Genomic DNA, 22,549 nt, shown 5'->3' with positions numbered 1-22,549 from the left:
TCCAGCAGGGTGTCACCATAATTAAAGTAGTAGGCATACTGTGCAGAGCTCACAGCCACTGAAGTCCCACAGTTCTAGAGTCTTCCAGCAGGGCTTCACTGTAATTAAAGTAATAGGCACACTGTGCAGAGCTCACAGCCACTGAAGCCCCACAGTTCTAGAGTCTTCCAGCAGGGCTTCACTGTAATTAAAGTAATAGGCACACTGTGCAGAGCTCACAGCCACTGAAGTCCCACAGTTCTAGAGTCTTCCAGCAGGGCGTCACTGTAATTAAAGTAATAGGCACACTGTGCAGAGCTCACAGTCACTGAAGTCCCAGCCTCAGTCCATGCGCCAGGTACCTTGTAGGTAAACATAAAGGAGTACTACAGTGATACTTTGTTTTTTTTTATAGCTCTGAAAAACAATAGAAGTTCTAGAACATGCAGCTGTCATTATGGAATGATGTCAAACAATGGGAAAGGACCAGAGGCATAGAGCTACAAAGTCATGTGGCATAGATGGATAAAGCCGAGTAGCATAGAGGGATAAAGTTGTGTGGCATAGATGGATAAAGTCGAGTGGCATAGAGGGATAACGTTGTGTGGCATAGATGGATAAAGTTGAGTGGCATAGAGGGATAAAGTCTTGACTATGACTGAGGCAAGTTGAGTTTGATTAGTTGTTCAGGTGCCTGTTTGAGCTAGAAAGGGGGAAGGATCATAGGATCATAGGTTAGTACTAAGCTAACTGTCCTTGCGAGCCATTTTTTTTTAGCCATTTATATCCCTTGTGAGATTCAAACCCACCTTGTGTGTGTGTGAGCAAACACCTTAACCACCCCACCACCACCTCAAGGGAGGAATGAATCAACACTACCAGCTCGCCTTTGATTAGGGGAGGTTATGAAAGCATACGGAAAGCACATATTCTTTTGATAGACTTCCTGATGGAGACCGGGAATCACAGCACAGCTCTATCTGCAAGCAGGTTGGGTGGCAGTCTCAGGGTGGTTATCTCACTTGTGGAAGTGAGTGACAATTTGTGTGCTAAACCCCAAGTATGTTACTGAGATGTAATGTTGGGAGAGGGTGTAATGAGGGCACCACTCCCACCCATCTCGTCTCTTACCATTAGGGGTATGAATAGTTTGTAGTTCCAACTCTTACTCATCTCGAATCTTACCATCGTAGACACAAATAGACTGTAGTTACAACTCCCAGTCATATTGACCCTTACCTTCAGGTGCACAAATAGGCTGTAAGTACAGTTGCCAGTCATACTGACCCTTACCTTCAGGTGCATGAATAGGCTGTAAGTACAGTTGCCAGTCATATTGACCCTTACCGTCAATGGAATTAGGCTGTAAGGTTTCACTTCACAAGGAAAACATGAGAGAGAGGAGAAGCAGGGGGAGGTTTGATGGTCAGTGGGGGGGTGGTAACAAAAATAAATAAATACATACAGTACATAAATAAAGGCACAGGAATATCTGAATAGTGAGGTGGACAGCTCATAGCTGTTATAATCCCAATGTTTCCCTGTAAGGGTTCACTGTTGGTATCTTGTAGCTACACTAATTGCAGGTTGGACCCCTTCTTTCTGCAGTCCAATTCTCCCCTAGTGGGGTCATAGTAAGTAATTCTGATAAAGAACAATTCATGTGTGTCACAGTTGCTGCTGTCACAGCCTGTTCAATGGGAAGCCAGTAGAAACAATGGCTTAAAAGCATTCTCTGCAGGGAAGTCACACATTCTGCCACTACAGCCTATTCCAGTTTATAATATATTTGGATAGGTATATGACAAAGGGGCATTATATTTTAGTCTATTGTGGGTCTAACTATGGAAAAATAGAAAAGTACGTTTAACTCCTTTGATCTGGAGAACATGGCAAGATCTATAATAAATGCAATTCACTTTGTGATAAATGCAGGAAAGTTCCTGTGTGCCAAACCATACAATACTACATTTTGAGAACATGATGACACAAGGTATTAGTGTGGGTAAGGCACTCTTGCATGATATGGCTATCAGCAGAAAAGTTAATGATGATGCTGAGTTTGCAGTCATTGGCAAACTTGGTCAGTTATGGACCCTAGAAATTCGCTTGAACACCGAAGGAGAATTTCAATAGCGTGGACCCAATATGGAGTCCTGTAGGACACTAGTCCTAACTGATGTCTTCAAAGCTAGTGTGTCACTAACCTTAACTGTGTGTGTGTGTTTTCTGTTTTTGTGCCTGTTTGCTATCTAATGGGTTACATAGGAGCTTAAATTTGAGAGGGTGAGATTTTTGATAATATTAGAACAGAAAATATCAAATGTCTTAATGAGATCAAATAGACAGTGTACACTGATTGGCCATTATCAACAAGCTCAGTCACCCTCTCATAGACATCCATTAGCAGGCGGGACCTAATGTTTCCATAATACATATACTCCTTACCTTTACAGATCCTAATAGTGAGACTCAATGATCTGTAGTTCCAAGAGTCAGTGGCAGCACCCCCTTGTGAAGAGGTACCACTATGGCAGTTCTTCAAGCCGTTGGCATGTATCTAGTGGGCCGGCTGCGGCTGAAGAGGTTTATAAAGGCTATGTTTGGTGCTAACTATGAAATTACCTGGAATATTGTCAGGGCTCATAAAGCTACTGTTTTTGGTTTGCAGAGTGCATTTAAGGCCTGTTGAGTGGTAATTATTGTGGAGGCAGTGAATGAAGAGCTATGGGGAAAGACAAAGAGCGGATGTTAAAACTGCAATTGAATTTACCTGTTAGTATATTAGCAGTGTCCTCTGATATGGGCTAGGTTTTGTTATTTGAGATCTGGTCTATGTAATATTGAATGATTCTTTTGAGATTCCTAAGTATAGAAAATAGAAATCCTCATGTAACTAAACTACAAATCCAAAAAAGGATCAGATTAAGGTGTTTCTGCTCAAAGCCAGAAGTCTCAACAACAAACTGCCAATTCTTGAGGAGGTTTTCCTGTCTTAAGAATGTAGCCATATCTGTGAATTTACTGAAATGTGGTTTAGATGTTCTTAAAACATTCACTCCATCTCTGGGTTTATGCCTAAAATGCCTTAAGACCTGATAGCAACTGTGGTGACACCCCCATATTTGTTAGGGACCATATCACCTCTAGACAGATTCCCAGAGACCCACAAATGGAACTCAATTAACTCCAAATGACACTAAACAAGACCAAACTTCAGTTTAAAGCCTGTTGCAGGACACACTCTATAGGTTCATAGGTTTGTACTAGGCTAATGACCACTAGGGCCTTTTTAATCCTAGCCATGCATCCCAAATCTCCCTTGGTGGATAAAGCAGAGGTTTGGGATATGAAACATTTACTATCAGGAGCCTGGGAGATGAACCATTTACAGGCTGCCTGTGTTCATTAGAGACAAGTGCCAAATCAGGGGTGAATTTCCAGTTCCCATCCAATTGTCCAAATTACATTTGAATTGGGTTAGGGAGGAACTCTGCTTCATATGGATGAGAAGCCTGTTCCAGAGAAGGGGTAGTCTGTGGGTTACATATCTGTGTCTCCAGCATGTCCTATTTATATGGCAGGCAAGGTTTAAGTCTTTAGAATGGGTAATTCTGGTGCTGTTTATTTTGTAGATATGCAGGAGGCAGGAGGTTCAACAGACAAGGGTCAGAAGATGCCTTGTATGCCAGGCATAATCTCCTCTCAAGAGCCTGTAGGAGAATGCAGGCATAGGGCTTTGAGGTGCTCTGTATAGGACATATTATTCACACCCTGTATTCTTCTCTGTGGATGTTCCAGTTGTTGATGTCCCTTGTTAGGCACATACCAAAGGAGACACAATACCCAATGATAGGTCTGATGAGTGCCGAATACAGTGGAACAATGACCTCCTTGGACTTGGATTTCATACCTTTGTTTATAAGTTGCACAACATAGAATGTTTTCCTCACTACCATAGATAAGTGATGGTCGAAGGTTAAATTATTATCTATGTGTTTACTCAAGTGCCTGACAGCTTGGTTGACTCTTAGGAGTGTGTTATCAATATGGTAGTTACCAGGGGTGGCCAACTTCCCAAATGATACTATTATGCATTTCTTGGCATTTAATTTTAGTCCATGGCTTTGACACCAGTTATTTGTCTGTGTTGGCCTTTCTTGGAGAACATTAGTGTCAGTGGGGGGAGTCTATGACTGCTCATAATTTGCAATTGTCTTCAACTCTGGTCAGCCAAAGGCCCTTGACATTGGCCTTAACTTCAGAGAAGTAGGTGCCAAAAAGGACCAGTCCCAGGACTGATCCCTGAGGGAATCAGCTAGTGAATGGCCTATTTGTAGTGGTGGACTCCCCATTTCTAACTTCCTGTGTCCTGTCTATGAGCCAACTGGCTATCCACTAGGTGCGTTAGGATTTGCACCTAACCATTGAGTTTGTCAGCAAAGCCCACTTGGGTATTGTGTCAAATGCCATGTCCATGTCAAGGTAGGCCATGTGAACCATTTTGCTTTCATCCATTGCTTTGATGACCTTCTCAAAGAAGTCCACCAGGCTGAGTAGGCATGACATGCTTTTGAGGAAACTAAACCGAGTTGGGTTCTGCATCTGGAGGTTTCCTGTGTCATCACCGATCATTTCCATGACAATTCTTTACATGGCTTTGAATGTGAAACTAATGAGACTTATGGGTCTGTAGTTTCCAGGGTCAGTAGATGGCTCGCCTTTGTGCAGAGTGATGAGAGTTGCTGCTAGCCTGTTTGGTGGCTGTGCTTAAATAGTGATTCCAGATGGTATGATAAGTCATGTTTCATTCTATTTAGAAGGCAGCCTAGGATGTTGTCTGGGCCCATTGATGCAGTGTTCTTGACTTTAGAGAGAACATTGAGGACCTGTTCCCAAGTGATAGTTGCTAGAGTTATATTTGATGATATTTCCTGAGGGGAGGCTGGGTGGGGGGAGAGAAGTTGGTTGATGAAAGACATGGCTCTAGGGCCCCCCAGTCCTCATCTGAAAGAAAACACATAGTAGGAAATCAATTTGCAGACTACTACATAGGTTCATAGTGTCATTGGTTGGTACTAGACTATTGGCCCTAGGGCCTATACAAGCCTAGCCATAAAAATCCCTGGATATTTCTTCCCACAATATTTTCTTCCCTGGACCTTTGTCTAGCTGGGTGACTGACATGATCCCCGAGGTGAATTTCCTATCTTCCATCCAATCGTCAAGGTTCTTTTTGAAGAGGGCCAATGAGGCACTCTGCTTGACATGTATGGGCAGTCTATTCCAGAGTATAGGGAGTCTCTGGGTCAGGAACCTATCCCTCCGGCAGGTTTTGTTAATTGTGATGACAAGGTTTAGATCCCTGGAGTGTGTGGCTCTGAGGGATTGGGATTTCTTTAAGTGGAGCATGTCCAACAGCTGAGGGTTTGACATGGCCTTGTATGTTAAGCAGATATCACCTCTGAGTAGACAATATGCCACAGAGTATAGCTGGAGTTTATTTAGACGGTCAGCATAGGGCATCTGCTTTAGGCCTGTGATTCTTTTAGTGAGGTATTTCTGCGGCCTTTCCAGCTGTTGCAGATGTCTTGTGAGGTACATACCAAATGGGGCATTGTACACTATAATGGGTCTAATGAGGGATGAGTACAGTGGGACAATGACCTCCTTTTTTCTGGATGAAAAGCCCTTAGTGATGAGGTGTGCCACATAGAAGGCTTTCCTGACTGTTGTGGCGATGTGGTTATCGAAGGTGAGACCAATGTCCACCTGTGTCCCTAAGTCTCTCATCACACTTTCTGTGTTTAGTGTACTGCCACCTATGTGGTATTTCATGGGTACATGGTTTTTCCCAAAGGGGATAACTATACATTTCTTTGCATTAAGCTTGAGCCCATTGCTTTGGCACCAAACATCTGTTTCTGTAAGGCCCTTTTGTAGAATATCCACATCATTTGGGAATTCAATAATGGCTCCCAGTTTGCAGTCATCTGCGACCTTTGTTAGCCAGAGTCCCTTAGTGTTGGCCTGTACTTCAGAGAAGTAGATGCCAAACAAGAGCGGTCCCAGGACAGAACCCTGGGGTACTCCACCTGTCACTTGTCTGGAGCTGGATTTGGAGTCAGCTGCTTTTACAGTCTGGGTTCTGACAGTAAGCCAGTTGGCAACCCATCGAGTGATGTATGGATTTATACCCAGTTTAATAAGTTTATCTATGATTCCAGAGTGGGGGATGGGGTCGAAGGCTTGCCAAGGTCCAGATAGGCTGTGTGGACTGCCTTACTGTCATCCACAGCTCTGGAGACTGATTTGAAGAAGTCAATCAGGTTCATAGATAGGTTCATAGATTAGTACTAAGCTAACTGCCCTTGCGAGCCATTTTAAGCCTAGCCAATTATCCCTTGTGAGACTCAAACCCTGCACCTTGTGTTTGTAAGGCAAACACCTTAACCATTAAGCCAAGGAGACAAGATCGGCCCTTCACGAACACAACCTGGGTGGGGCCCAGTATTTGAAGATTGCCATTGTCTTTGTTTATAAGTTCCATGATAATGCATTCCATGCCCTTGCAGATCAGGCTCATCAGTCTGATGGGACGGTAGTTCCCGGGATCCAAGGTTGATCTCCTCTTATGGAGTGGGATAACTGTAGCTGTGCACCACTCAATGGGCCCGAAACCTGAGATGAGGCTATGATTAAACATGACACTTAGATGAGATGCCAAGTTCATTTTGTAGTTCATGTAGTAAACAGCCCAGGATGTCATCTGGTCCCATGGATGCTGTGGAGGGTGCTGTTTCTACCTGTGTGGCCATGATTACAGTTATTTGGCAATCTTTTGGTATTGAGATGGGCCATTTAGGGGGTGAGAGGGGGGTGAAGTTGGCACTAAATCGATCTGCCAGGATACTGGCAATATCCTTGGGATCTGTATATTTAATACCTTTCTGTTGTAGCTCAGAACAGATCTGAGCATTGCCATTTAGATTCTTGACATAACTATAGAATGCCTTGTGGTTTTCTTTGGAATCTTTGGCAATTTTATTTTCGTAACTAGCTTTGGAAGATTTTATGAGGTATCTCTGCTTCTTACTGAGGCTGGTAAGGGAGTTTTTTGCATCCTGGGATTTTTCTCTTTTCTGCAACAGTATCTTACTTCTGTTGTATAGTTTGTTTATGGCAGGGGACCACAAGATTGGCTTCCTTTTTTGGAGGAGAGCGTCTTGGTTCTATTTGGGATGGCACTATTCATGCACAAGTGGATGTGCTCATACAGTGCGTTAGTGTAGGACTCAGCAGTCAAACTTTCAGCTCTCGTCTTCATAGGTGTCATGAAGTTTGTCACTTCTCACTTGAGTAGCATGAAGTTGGCTTTGGAGAAGTTTTTTATGAAGGTTTCCTTACTGGGGGGTGGGGGTGGGATGTAGATGTCAAGGATAATTTGCTTATAGTCAGACCTGACCAATGAGGGGGTGACCACTGGTGTGGAGCATCTATCACCCATGTTGGTAATGACCAGGTCTAGGATATTGGAGCTCCTCGTGGGACAATGAATTAGTTGATCCAGGGAGTTGGAATTTATGAATTCCAAGAACCGTTGGGAAAAGGTGTTAGTACCCAAGTAGTTTTCCCAGTTAATGGCAGGGTAGTTGAAATCACCCAGGATTTGGGTGTTTGGTTGTATCTTGATATTTTCTAGTATGTTTAGAAAGGTGCAGTAAGAGTCCTAGGGCATGGTGGGGGATCTGTAGCAAGCTACAATTTGGATTGCAGTCTTACCTAGTGTTAGCTGCACCTGGAGAATTTCAGATGCATTGTGTTGGGCAACTAGCCTGGAAGTGTGAATATCCTTGGTGAATATGGACACTCCTCCACCTTTAGTGTTTCAGTCTTGGTTTGGAGGCCAAAAAGTGTGGTAAGAGTTGTAGCCTGGTATTGCAGGGGTGCTCTCTGGACCCTTGAACCAGGTCTAAGTTACTGCACAGATATCGATGTTCTCCATTTTTAGGAGTGCCTCGAGAGAGTACATTTTGAGGTTTAGACTTCTAGCATTGAGTAGCCTTACCTTCAGATTTTGCATGCTTGTATCTGTTACAATGGTGGTTTTTGTCCTTTGAACCTTGCCTAAAGAAGGCAATATAGGGGTGGCAAGAGCTTTAGCCAGTAACCTGAATCCCAGAGGTGACAGGTGCAGACCATCTCTGGCAAAGCATCGTGGTTTGTCGATCATGTCATCCCAGGCAGACAGATATTGGATCCCCTTTAAATGATACCAGAAGCTTAGCCAATTGTTGAAGTCAATCATTTTGTCCTTATACTGTAGTATCATTCTGGGCGAAGGCAGGATGCTACTCAGGGCTAGGGTCATACCTGCCTGGGCCACATGACCCGAGAGCTCTTCCATGTCTCTTTTCATGTAGTCCAGGGAGGTGCATCTCAAGTCATTCACTCCAACATGGACAATGACAGAGTCGTATTTGTACTTGTTGTGGAGTGATGCATGCATTATGTAGCGGATCCTGGCACCCGACAGGCAGCTGACTGTAATTTTCTCCTTATTCAGCCTGGTGAGTGGAACATCAGTGTGCCTGACTATAGAGTCACCTATGACTAACGTGTTGGGTATGTTGTCTTGCCTTAGGGGTTGTTGTTGGGTGGCACACTAGTGTTGCGAGCTATGTGTTACTTTGGTTGTGACTGGTGTTTGTTTGCGTTTCAGTTTTGGAGGTCCTTGTTGCTTGAGCAGGTTAATGTTAAGGGCCTCTGCATATGTGGGTTTAGTGTTGCTATGTGTGGGTGTTAATTGTGTGGGTTTTGAAGGGCTATGTGTTGCTTAAGGTGTAGTGCAGGTGTTAACCTTCTCCTCTGGACTGTCTAACAAAATCTTGGCTGGAGAGAGCTTTGCTTCCAGTTTGGCTATGTAAGCGCATCTCTCACAGGTTGTATTGTTGGGTGGTAGGAGGAGAGGGTTGTCTGTGTACATGAGGCAGCTGCTGCATTGCCCCAGTATGCCCAGATTCACCAGGTGGACAGGAGAAATCACCAGAAGCTGACCCTTGGAGATGCCTGTTTAGGTGCTTTTTTGTATCTAGCCAATAACCAGACAGTGACCAAAGGTGAGAATCAAACCCTGTACTTTGTTTTTGTGAGATAAACACTTTAACCATTATGTCAACCCCCCGCCTCTTATATGGTCAGGGGAAGGAGAAATTTGAAAATTATGTAAGGTTCTTAAAGGTACTTGATAAACTCCCTATTAACAAGAACTCCATTATTTTGAGAGACTTTAACTACCCCTTAATAAAATGAAATACACACAACTCCCAATTTAGGATAAACCTACATTTTTTTACATTTAATAAACGAAAAGTCATGAGACCAGTCTGTTAAAAAAATAGACAACATAATATTCTTGATCTGGTCCTTATGAATACAGTTTCTTTGTGTACTTTCCCCCTGGCATCTCCTTCCTTGGTCAGATCATAAATTAGTAACCTTCCCCTTTAAAATCTCTAAACCCAATATAATCAGTATCTCAGAATTCAAGGATTTCAAACATACTAATCTGATGAAATCCTATGATGAAATTTCAAAATTCACTTATAGTAGCATCACCCTAGAAGTGGCCACAGCACGTAGCTTCACAAAGGAGTTTTAGGCCCAGTTAGATAAATGCATAACAATCGGCATTTTCAACCAAATTTAAATATAATGGGAAATTTAAAAACAAACCACCTTGGTGGTCCAGCAACATAAATGAAATCTACAACAAAAGAAAACAAAAACTTCTTAATGTATGCAGCACATCAAAAGGCCCTTATAATCAATGATAACATTAGAAAATTGATTAAAAACTTTAACAATACTATTAGCTATACCAAAGTAGTCTTTGAACTTATGTTAGCATCTGAATTTATGGACAATTTCAAGTACTTTTTCAGCTATGTTAGGAGCCATTGCTCTGAACTTATTAATAATGGCATCACTTACTCTGATCCAGCAGACACTGTTAAAGCACCAGACAATTCAGTGTGAATTCTAACCCAGATATCACTGTCTAAAAATTCTCAGATCCTCCCCATCATCACTAAAGAGCATGCACTGAAAGTACAGTCCAAGACTAAAAATCCTTCCTCCATGGCACCTGACAGTATACCCGGGTGTTTAACAAACAGTACTAAACAAACACTGATACAATTATTTAACCTGAGTTTAGCCACTGGCTTTGTTCCTGAGGTTTGGCACATAACAGTAGTGATGCCACTCAGCAAGGGTGGCCCTAACACTGACCATGGAAATTATAGGTCTATCTATCTGATGAGTGTTACTTGCAAAGCCATGGAATGGATCATATTTTAACTGACCTGATGAACATGTGGTAAAGGCTTTGAACCGGAAGTTTCTGTGGTACAGGCTTTGATTCTGTCAGCCCTTATTCACTTACTGTGTGACCTTATGTAAATCACTTAACCAGGCATTCCTGCTCCTGAGTCACCTCAGAAAAGGGACTGTATGTGCAGTAGGCCTATTTGGTAACATATGGGCATTATTACTATTAATAGTGTAATAATAATGATGCTATTAATAATAATACTAGTAATACTACTAATAATACTAGTAATACTAATAATAATACTAGTAATACTAATACTAATACTAATAATAACAATCTTTTCTAATGAATCTGGTTACCTTTTTCAAAAGGGCAACACAGGCTATTGAAAATGGTCACTGTCTACACTGTGTGCCTTGACCTGGCAAAAACATTTGACTTCCTGCATGCTAGAATAGTTAGCAATCTTAATGCATTATAAATAGATCACTATGTGGTCAGATCATAGGATCATAGGAGTTAGTAGGCTAATGGCCCTGGGGACCTTACAAGCCTAGCCAAGGGTTTATCCCCTAAAAAAGAAACCTCAGTCAGCACCTGTTGCCCCTGTCAATGAGGGGCAAAGGTGGAACCCCGGGTATAAATTTGTGGTTTCCCATCCACTCATGAAGGTTGCGCTTGAAGAGGGTCAGCGAGGTACTCTGCTTGACATGTATGGGAAGTCTATTCCAGAGATGGGGCAGCCTCTGGGAGACAGACCTGTCTCTCCAGCAGGTTTTGTTGATGTCACATATTAGATTTAGGCCTATCAACCAGGTAATGCGCGAGGAGTTTGACTTATGGATATGGAGCATCTCTAGTATGACAGGGTCCGATGTTGCCTTGTAGGTGAGACACAGACCACCTCTAAGCAATCTGTAAGCAATCTGTTTGATATCGAGTAATGTGATCGTGATTTGAGCCTGTCCACATAGGACAGGTGTTGGAGGCCATGGATTCTCTTTGTGAGGTATTTCTGTGGCCTTTTCAGCTGGTGCAGGTGTTTGGAGAGGTACATACCAAACGGGGCATTAGACTCAATTATAGGTCTAATGGAGGAGGAGTACAGAGGGGTAATGATGAAGCAAGTAAAATGCTTTTCTGACCACTGCCGCCACATGATGGTCGAATGTGAGATTGTTGTCAACCATAGTACCCAGGTTGTGTGCTTAGGGGTTTGCCATTGATGTGGTAATCAGGAGGAGCCATATTTTTGCTGAATCGTATGATAATACATTTTTTTGCATTTAATTTAAGGCCATGACTTTGGCACCAGTTATTTGTAGCTGTGAGACACTCTTGCAGTATGTTAACGTCATTTGGGGAGTCAATGACAGCACCCAACTTGCAGTCATCTGTAAACTTGGTCAGCCACACGCCCTTTGTCTTTACCTGGACCTCTGAGAAGTAGATGTGAAACAGTAGGGGTCCCAGGACAGATTCCTGGGGAACACCACTAGTGACAGGTCTGCTGTCAGAGGTGGTGGCACCTATTTTGACCTTGTGCGTCCTATCTGTCATCCAGTTGGCTACCCATCTGATGAGATAGGAATTAACATCAAGTTGTGTTAGCTTTTTAATGATGCCCAAGTGGAGGGTTGTGTCAAAGGCCTTAACCAGGTCAAATGACTTTCCCTCATCCAGGGCCTTGGTGACAGTCTCAAAGAAGTCAGCTAGGTTCAATAGGCAAGATCTGCCCTTGATGAATCCAAATTGGGTGGGGTCAAGTGTTTGGAGATTGCCTATGTCCTTGCTTATGACATCCATAATAATATGCTCTGTGGCTTTACAGATCAGACTTGTCAAGTTAATGGGATGATAGTTTCCCAGGTCAGTAAGGGCACCACCTTTGTGCAAGGGGATGACAATGACAGTTCTTTACTCTGCTGGAATGAAGCCTGTAATTAGGCTGTGGTTGAATAGGATGCTCAATGGCAAAGCTAGTTCTTGATGGAGATGGTGTAGAATACAGCCTGGGATATTATCAGGTCCCATGGAAGCAGTGTTCTTTGCCTTGGATAGGGCCTTTAACACTTGATTTATGGAGATGTGAGGTGTGAGACAAGTATCAGGGGATGGATAGCAAATTGGCTAAAGAACGGAACCCACATGATGCTGCAGTGTGTAGGTGACCAGTGTTGTCCTGCAGGGTTCAGTGCTGAGATGTTTTTCATTCAGAATTTATCTTTCTGATACTCAGGCCATGATCCAGAACCTCTGGCTAAATAAGAATGGAGATGACTGTAAGCTGGATGTTGTTGTCATGTCCTCCACCTGAACTGGAAGTTATAGTCATGTCTTCATCCTGAACTGGAAGTTATTGTCATATCCTCCTCCTGAACTGGAAGTTATTGTTGTGTCCTCCTCCTGTTGCCCTTCAGCAAGATCTTATACTCATAAACATCCACCATACTAAAATAGGCTCAAATGAAATGCTAAAAAATGCAATATTGCCGCATTTGGTAAATAAATCCTCCTTCCAACATAAAACAATGACAACACCCCACTCCAAAATGAAAATGCTGTTTAAGACCTTGGAAGTTGTGCTGAGAATGCTCTCTTTGATCATCATGTTACAACAATAATCAGGAAGTCCTTCTTCTTAGTATCACAGGACTGTCATCCAGAGCTAAAGCAGTCATGTTATATTCAGCATTGATTCTCACAGTTATCGAGCACAATGCCCCATTTGGGATGCACCTCACTCGACACGTTAAATAACTAGAAAGACCAAGAGGTTCCTAAGAAGGTACCTGATTTAAAAACTTAACTACTAGAAAAGAGTGGAAGTGCTGTCCCTTCATTCAGAAGACTCCTGATGGGTGAGTTATGTCTTGTCTTGTGTGCCATCAGGGACCAGTGGTCCTGGATTTCTTATATCTTCACAAATTAAATAGTCCCGCAAATATCAGAACCAGTGATCTAAATTTTAATTGGCAAATAAATAAAACATGGTGGAAAGATGGGTTCATTATGCAGTGCCTTCCCCATCTGCAGAATAGACACTCAGTGCAAATGAATTAGTGCAATATATCATCTTCCTTAAAACTGGAAAAAGGGGTTGTGCATGGATGGAAGGATGGATATATTATATTCCTTAAAATGGGAACTGGATGACTGGATGGGTGGGTGGATGGGTGGATGAATGGATGGATGGATGGACAAACATACGTATGGATGGATGGATGGACAGATGGAAAGATAGATGGGTGGCTGGATGGGTGAATGGATGGATAGATGGATGGAAAGATAGATGGATGGCTACATGGATAAATGGTGGGATGGATGGATGGATGGATGGATGGATGGATGGATGGATGGATGGATGGATGGATAGACAGAAAGATAGATGGATGAATGGAGGGATGGATGGATGGATGGATGGATGGATGCATGGATGGATGGATAGATGGATGGATGGATAGATGGATGGATGGATGGATGGATGGATGGATGGATGGATGGCTGCAGGGATGGATGGATGGCTGCAGGGATGGATGGATGGATGAATGGAGGGATGGATGGATGGATGGATGGATGGATGGATGGATGGATGGATGGATGGATGAAGGGATGGATGGATGGATAGATAGATGGATGGAAAGATAGATGGATGGCTAGATGGATGAATGGATGGAGGGATGGATGGAGGGATGGATGGATAAATGGATGGATGATATAGTATCTTCCTTAAAAGGGGGACTGGATGCCTACATGGCTTGACTGGTCTGTCCCTCCTCAAAAATATAAGGTAAGGTTAATGGGTGGGTACTGTCAAGGTGTTAATGAAGAGGTGGAGATATTCATTTCATATTTGTCTTTGTTACTTTTAATCTTTTGCCTTAGCCCTTTGTAGACCTTTTTGAGACTATTTCTGGTATGGGGGACTAAAATGCATTCAGTGTTGCAAGAAGTTTTCTTCCTTTCATTGTACGGTTTGTTGACATTGATGGGCTTGTTCTTAAACTTGCCATTGTACTTATGATGGACAGACACTGCTGCATCAATTGAAGGCATGAGGTGAGAGTAGAAGTCAGCGGTATAAGTCATAGGGTTCTGAAAAGGGAGGTTTTAAATTGCATTAAATTGTCTAATAACAATAGGGGAATACCCTGGAGAACTCCCTGAAAACTTTAGGGCTGGATGAAGTTCTCTTACTGAGAAAATGACAGTGTGTTTGTTGTTTCATTTAATCATAGAGAGGGCGACCTTGGGCATTATCAAGGAGATTGGAGCCTCTGCTTTGTGAAGGCTTTATTTGGTTAAGGGAGTTGGTGTTAATGGAATGACTATGCATACTTGTTGTTGGCTGTGTAAGTTGCAAGTTAATGTATGAGTAGTTGAAGTTGCCGAAGATTATTGTATTACACTCTGTACTTAGGGATACAAGCTGGATGAGATGGGTGTCAGAGACAGCAGGATACACAGATGAGGTTACATAATTGCCCATAATACGATAGCTGTACTTGTTTATCAACACCGTGAAATCCAGGAGTTCAGTGTTATTATCATGTTGAATTTGCTATGAGGTAATGGGATTGTGTATGACTACAGAAATTCCCCCATCCTTGAAAAATGATCTGAATGATTGATAGGCACTAAACCCAGGTAAGAAAGGAACATTCTCAGTACTTTGAAACCAAGTGTCAGTAATTATGTGGATTGGTATTTGCTCAAGGAATAACATGAGGGGATGTAACTAGTTAGGTAAATAGTAGATAGGTAATAATGCAAAATGGTGCTAATGATACAGTGAATGAAACAGATAACATGTAATAGAATCAGTCAATAAGTGAGCTGGAAACAGTTGAGTAAGTCAAAGCAGTATGGTACAATGGAATGAGTGCAGTAAAATAGAAAGTTGAAGCATGAATAAGAAAATGGCCTTATTTTGCTGTTGCAGGAGTGAAAGAAAGGAGTACTGAAGGGTGAAGTACTGCATTCCTAGCATCATCCAGCAGGGGTCACTGTAGGTATTGGTATTGGAGCACTGAATGTTGATTGGAGCTCCTAGTAGAGGTCAATGTACGTGATTATGCAGGAGAACTTACTGATGGGGAACTAACTGTTATGTTTTCTTTACTTTTGCTCTAGAAATGTATAAAACACAGCAAGTGACTATTCCAGTGGGAAATACTGCAGGCAGTGGAATACAAGAGCAGACCAAAAGAAGCTCACAGCCTGCACCAGCGGGAGTCAACAAAGGTAATGACATATGCCTTATCTTTACCCTGCTTCGGACACCTGGTTTACTTTCCAGACAGTACTGTCTGAGAGTAAATGTATCTAAGTATCAAGTGCAACATTTTTATATCACTCGGGTATCCTACTAACCCACAAACATCTCTTCCTCTACATCATCATAAGCAGACAGCACTATGCAAGGACCACAAAAATCTGACTTCACTGCCTTATGTCTTGGCTGAGTATGAGTATACTGTGCAGTCTGACTAGTTTAATTTCTTGTAGGATGAATATTTATTTCATTCTTATTTCTAACTTTATATTATTGAACTAAAATGCCTTTGATTGCAAGTTTTTGCTTTCTTGTAACACATTGTTTTGTTGCTTTATCTATAATGAGTTTGTGGCTGAAAATGGACCCTTGTGCCTTAATCCATCTAACTGCACATAGTAGAGGTCACAGTAAGTAATTCTTTAGGAGCTAGGAGCACTGACAGAAGTAGAAATGACAGTTGCTGCAATCCCACACTTTCCCAGCAGGGGGCATTGCAATTAATGTTGTAGCAGCACTGACTGCAGGGAGGGCAGCCGCAGTGGTGCAATGGTTAGTGTTGCTGCCTCACAGCAAGAGGTTCTCCGGTTCGATCCTCGGCTGGGGTGCCTTCTGTGTGGAGTTTGCATGTCCTCTCTGTGGTCACCTGAGCTTCCTCCGGGTGCTCTGGTTTCCTCCCATGTCCCAAAGACATGCTGTAGGTGGATTGGACACTCTATATTGGCCCTAGGCGTGAGTGAGTGCATGTGTGTGCCTTCTGTGGAAGTTTGGGTGCCAGACTGGCAACTCGACACTGTAAAACTCCACTGCTGATCATGAGCAGACAGGTGATCTGCTGTGGCGACCCTTAACCGGGAAAAGCCGAAAGAAGAAGAAACAACACTGACTGTGGGGAGAGCTTACAAGTGATACAATCCCATCTTCTACTAACAAGGATCACTTGTGAAGTAAATATGACAGAGAAGGAGATTTTTTTTCTTTGTAATAATTATTTTTCTTTCCCCAGAAATGTATAAACCGCAGCAAGTATCTGCTGCAGGAGGCAACACAACAAGTAATTATGCAGAAGAACAGTCCAGGAGGAACTCACAGCTACCACAGCCACAGCGTGCTCCAGTGGATATCAACAGAGGTAATGGGATAACAGCATCGTCTGAAGGGGAGTTATGCATTCTGTAGTCTCAGCTTCTCTCAGCAGTTTGTTTAGGTAATAATGTAGGAGTATAGGCTGTGCAGGCAACCAACAACTACTACAGTTCCACCTTCCTCCGTCAGGTAGTTTATGTTATAATTTAGAAGTACAGGCTGTGGAAGAAGCTGACAGACAAGGGATTTTGCATATAAATGCAGTGGCGTACTGCAATGGCACTTTATTTAACTTTGTAACTCATGGACATGCAGATGTAAGTAGAAGTCATTGTCTGTAAAGGTATAGAAATAGCCCCATTTGTTAAAGTTCACAAATAAATAACAAAGAATTTTACCTTTTAGTCTTGAGTCAAGAATAACACTTAAGGGTGTGCAAAGTACTGGTTTGTTCCACAAACAGCACTGGGAGACTACCTACTCAAATTTCCAGATCAGTCTCCAAGAACAAAGGAAAAAACACTACACATATATGTTTTCTTATTAATTTCATGCATGCAGAACTTTGATATTACATTACTTTCAGTGAATCAGTGTATTTAAAAATGTCCTCATCGCCAGTGATTCTTTTTTAGAGATTCACGTGAACACTTCACAAGTATGCATTTTAAAACATAGACCACCTGGTCTAAAATGTAGTATCTTTCGATCTTGTAACATTTAGGACCAGTACACACTATCTTACAGACATCCTTGCAACGACTCATCCCCAGCCTGAGAAGGCCAGAGCATACTGTTAATTAATCTGGTTTCCTCAGATACTTGGCACAATCAAGCATAACATAATATAAAATCCCTTAACTCCTTCAGCACTTATCAGTTATCTGTTAGTACAATGTAGTTTGCTGATAGAATGCAGTTGTTATAATATAAGGCTACTACTTATACAAAAAAAAATCTCTTGCATAATCATGCATCTGTATTTAAATTTTTCTTTGACATAAACATATCACAGACATTTATTTGACTCATTTGTGAAGAAACTGCAAGTTAAAGTGTATTTAATGAAGAATAATCATGAGACATAATATTTTTCCGTAACACATTGAAGCAGAAGTTTAAATCCCTGAATATGACTCGGGTGATCCAAGTTCAATTAGCTCCTCTGGCACCTGCTTGAGCTGGCAAAGGGGAAGGGAAGGCTGAAGTATTGCACTCTGCTCTTGTTTATTCAGGGGGTGAGGGTGTTGGATCAGGTGTTTGGTGTGCACATTCCTGTGCCTGAATCCATGGTGGGGACTGTAAACAACTTTGCAGTGTTGGCTGAAAGTGGAACAGGGTAGTCTTGAGGGGGTTCCATCATTTTTGGAAGTGTGTGACCCCCCCCCCCACCTTGCTTATGACCATCACATACCAACCTCTGAGCATGCTACTGCATATGCACTGTGGGGTTAGGATGTAAGCAGAAAACCACAATCCCCTACATAAATGACAGCATCACGCCTAGCCTGCTTCACCCTTGCCTCAAGGGGAAAGAATTGGCAGTAGGCCTTTTGCCCGTGGAGGAATGAATGGCCCAAGTGGCCAGTAGAAGGAATGCTTGATGGTTGGTGAGGAAGATTGGAGCAAAAAAAGCAGTAATGGCTCAGGAATACACTACTGGTGGAATAGCTACTGTAATCACAGGCTCTCCCAGGGGTCACTGTTGATAACAGTGTAAGAGCTGTAACTGTGGATTGGACCTCATAATTGCTGCAGTCCCATCTTCATCCAGCAGGGGTCATTGTAGGTAATGCTGTTCCAGGGGAAGTCAGGTAAAGAACAGCATAAAAGCCTTCTGTACAGGGGAAGTCAGACATCTGCAGCTATGTCCTCTTCCAACAAGAGCCATTGTAAATACTAGCATAAGAAAACTGACCACGAAGGCAGTATGAATTACTGAGTACTTTAATTGTCTCATGGCGGGTGATATTTTAGATGATGGTGTAGTTGAACAAGACATGGTGTGTTAACAGTTGATGCAATTACAGTCTGTTTCAGACACAATCAACCACAGGAATGGTATAATTATTTGTTTGTGTCTTTCGGCTTTTCCCGGTTAGGGGTCGCCAGAGCGGAACTCTGGTCCGCTAATGATTGGCAGTAGAGTTTTACATGCTGGCTTGCCAGGCCTAATGCACAACCTTCAACGAAGGAACGCCTGTTCACGCATGTCGCCACACAGAAGACGCTCTAACTGAGAATCGAACAGGCAACGTCTAACTGTGAGACGACAACACTACCGCAGCACCGCCACCGCATGGTGTGCAAATGAACTCTTAATTTCTGCAGTATCAGGTGCTTCCAAGGCTGATCATTATTCACAGGAATAGAAAATCACTAAATGACTGTCGGCTGGTGTGGGATTGAGGGGGGTCTTGTTGCTAACTTTTTGCATCACAGATCTCTGTAATTAAAAGTATAAGAGCAATTGTTGAGCAGGAGTTTCTTCTTCTTGTCTGCAATAATTTTTTTTTGTTTTCCTTGCTCCAGAAATATACAAACCGAAACAAGTGAGTGTTCCAACAAGAGTTACTGCAGGTAATGGTGTACAAGGACAGGCCAAGAAGAGAACACAGCTACAGCAGCTGCAGCCAGTGTCAGACAAATTCAAGAAAGGTAATAATGTAAAAGCATTCTCTGTAGGTGACGGTACACAATCTTCCGTTTTTGTCTCTTGCAATAACAATTACTGCAGGTGGAGGTGTACAGGCACTGAATGAAGGGAGAGGCTGTACCTACAGCCAGTATTTCCCATTGAGAATCACTAGTGAAGAAGCAATGACAGAAGGGAGAAAATAATTAATGCAATCTCAACCTCTCCTACCAGGGGGCACTGTAGGTAACACTACAGTAGCACTAGCTTTAAGTGAAAGTACACAGTTTATGCAATTCTAATCTCTTCCTGTAGGATGTCACTGTAGAACTGTGTTAGCACTCTTGGAGGGGAGATAAGTTTCTGCAGTCCCAGGCCACCACAACAGAGGGCCCATGTCAGAATAAATTGGAGGTCTGACTGTGTGAAGGTGGGATAATACAGTATGATAGCTGATTGAGTGTAATTATGTCAAAAGCATTGGCTATAGCAGTGTATTGGGGAAGAATTATGTAGGAACAGTGAATATGGCTGGTCTATACAGATACTGCAGTTCCAGCTTCTGTCAGCAGGGGTCGGAGTAATTAACTGTGCAGGTAGACAAACCTGTGATGTTCATAGCTAGTGTAGATGCACCCTTTTCCAGTGGAAATCAGCAAAACTAATGGCAAGCAACACTGCCTGCAGCACAGCTTCAGCAATACCAGACTCTCCCAACAGGTAATCCCAGGTATCGGCATAGGTGTATCAACTGTGATGGATAAGAAGAACTGTATTTTATTGTTATTCTATTTATTAGTTAATTGGGTATAGATATAATATGTAAGTGTCTTTTTTTCAATGGGCAATCTGGTAACACTTTTGTATTCAGAGTTAAACAATGGATAAATCTAAACTGAAGGAATTCAACTCAGGACTCCAGGAAAAAACTTGTTAGCAGCTCATAATACCCTTAAATCCTCCGAGCTAACCTGGCAGATATAAAAATGTATGAATATTGCACAAGAAAATGGCAAAAAGCACCAAACCTTCACTAAAACCAAGTCCAAGGTACCCAGGAAAGATACCACCAGCAGAACAGTTCCAGTTCTGAATTGGAACTGCTCTGCTGCTGGTATCTTTCCTGAGTACCTTGGACTTGATTTTAATGTATGAATATTGACTTTGTAGGTGGAAGTTGGGGTGCTTAGCACTACTAATGCAGTCCCAGTATTAACAGGCAGGTATCACCCCAATATCAGCACTGAAATAAATAGGACATGCTGGAGGGACAGATTCATAACCCAGAGGCTCCCTTCACTCTGGAATAAAATCCCAGTCCAGGTTAGGCAGAGTCCCTCATTGACTCTCTTCAAGAGGAATCTTGATGAGTGGATGGGAGATCTTAGGTTTACCCCGGGTATCACTTCTGTGTCACTGTTAGACAGAGGCACAGTATACTAACCTCGAAAAAGGGCATAGCAACATAAATTTAAAATGGGTGGCGAAAGCCAAACACACTCTGGCTAGGCTTATAAATGCCCTAGGGCAGATAGCCTATATGAACCTATGAACCTATGAACAACTAATAAAATAACCCATGCCTGCCTTAATTGTATGTACTGTAAATAGTAATAATATAGCTAATAATAGCACTTTAGTACTTGCATTTATAATTACAAATAGACTAGCATACAAATATATTGTCTCTACTTTGTCACTGTACAACTCTGTGCATTCTTTAGTTTACGTACAATTTTCCATTTGTGTATTTTGTTCACAGTGCCCAGGTTATTACCAGCTCACTTACCCAGTTATCAAACTGAAATAAATATATAAATAAATAAATAAGTAATAAAAGAACCCTGACTCTAACTGATATACCAACAAAGTTCCAGTAATATGCATAAAAAAACAAAAAAACTTTGTGACGCGTTCACAACTTCCACAATTCCAGGCACTGCCAGCAGGGGTCAGTGTAGGTAATAGTTACACATACTGAGCAAGGTTAGATTTTATTTCTCTTTTCCCCAGTTTACTTATTTTTAAGCTCCAAAAATATAAGAGACAGCAGATGTCTGTCACAGGAGAAGCCAGTGAAGGTGATGGTTAAAGACTTAGCTGTACCCGAGATGTCACAGTTTCTGCAGTCCCAGTATTCCCAGCAGGAGTTGTAAGAGTATTGACTGTTGGGGAAGGGAGTTCCTAGCAGGGAACATGGAAGGTAATGGTATAGATTTGGAGATGGAACTGATAATTTCTGGAACTTGAGTCTATTCCAGCAGGAGATTTTGTAGATAGTGGTGCAGTATTGTAGGAGAGCTCACAGATGATGAACTGTCAGCCTGTATCAGGAGGCATTTATGTAGGTAATAACAATGAACAGTGACATTTTTCTGTGCAATAATCCTGTTGTTGCTTTTTTCTGCTAGATTCAAAAATGCATAGTTTTCCACCTGCGCCTTTCCCAGCAAGAACCAGAATAAGTGATACTGTTGGACAGCGGGCCATTGGGAGGTCACAGTTACTGCAGCCACAGCCTTTTGGACTTGAGCTCAGCAAAGGTAATGCATGAAAACATCATTTTCAAATGATTTAGCCCTTCTGCATTTTCCATCTATACCCCAATGTGTGTGGGTGAGGAGGATGGCAGGAGTGGCGTGGGGTAATAGTGTAGAAATAGTAACAGGGAGAGCTTATATATGTACCTCACCCAGCTTGTCTTAGCGGGGGTGGCAGTGTAGGTAAAAGTGTGGAAACACTAATTATGCAGGAACTTGCAGCCACTGCAGTCCCAACAACTCCCAGCAGGGGTCACTATAGGTAATACTGTAAGAACACTTAGGGATCTTCCAGGAGGAAATGCCATTGATTATACTGCAGGAGTACTTACTACAAGGTGGGGGAAGAGCTGACAGCTGTTGCAATGCAGTTCTAGGCTAACCAAGCAGAAAAATCATACACAATGCTTTGGAAGAGTCAGTAATGTGGAAGTTGTCATCTACTTTCCTCTTTTTCCAGAAGGTTTCACTGAAGGTAATGATATAGGAGCACTGATTTTGGGGGGGGGGGGGTTGCAGAATAGGCCTATAGGGCTCAAAGTTGGAGCACTAAAGTTTGTGGAATTAACAGTGACTGCTGTTCCTATGTTTGCCAGCAGGAGTCACTGTACATGATGTCACAGATGAACACACTGAAGAGATCTCAGATCTACTGCACCCACTTCCTTTTTCTTGAGGTAATGGTTTAGAAGCTGTGT

At 42.4% G+C, this 22,549-nt stretch overlaps 1 protein-coding gene across 1 annotated transcript in view; it reads left to right on the top strand.

Annotated features, from left to right (window-relative positions):
- LOC122807960 overlaps positions 1–22,549 on the top strand; it is a 114,192-nt gene that overhangs the window by 79,799 nt on the left and 11,844 nt on the right. Inside the window, exons 8-11 of the mRNA XM_044078992.1 lie at positions 15,449–15,559; positions 16,597–16,722; positions 19,209–19,334; positions 21,723–21,854. Of these exons, the coding sequence (XP_043934927.1) occupies positions 15,449–15,559; positions 16,597–16,722; positions 19,209–19,334; positions 21,723–21,854 (495 nt within the window). The remainder of the gene's footprint in view (positions 1–15,448; positions 15,560–16,596; positions 16,723–19,208; positions 19,335–21,722; positions 21,855–22,549) is intronic.

The sequence above is a fragment of the Protopterus annectens genome, chromosome 8.part0, assembly GCF_019279795.1.
Source record: "Protopterus annectens isolate FY-2018-M chromosome 8.part0, PAN1.0, whole genome shotgun sequence".
Taxonomy (NCBI): Eukaryota; Metazoa; Chordata; order Ceratodontiformes; family Protopteridae; genus Protopterus; species Protopterus annectens.
The sequence above is the reverse complement of the archived record's forward strand: the minus strand, read 5'-3'. Positions and strand labels throughout refer to the sequence as shown.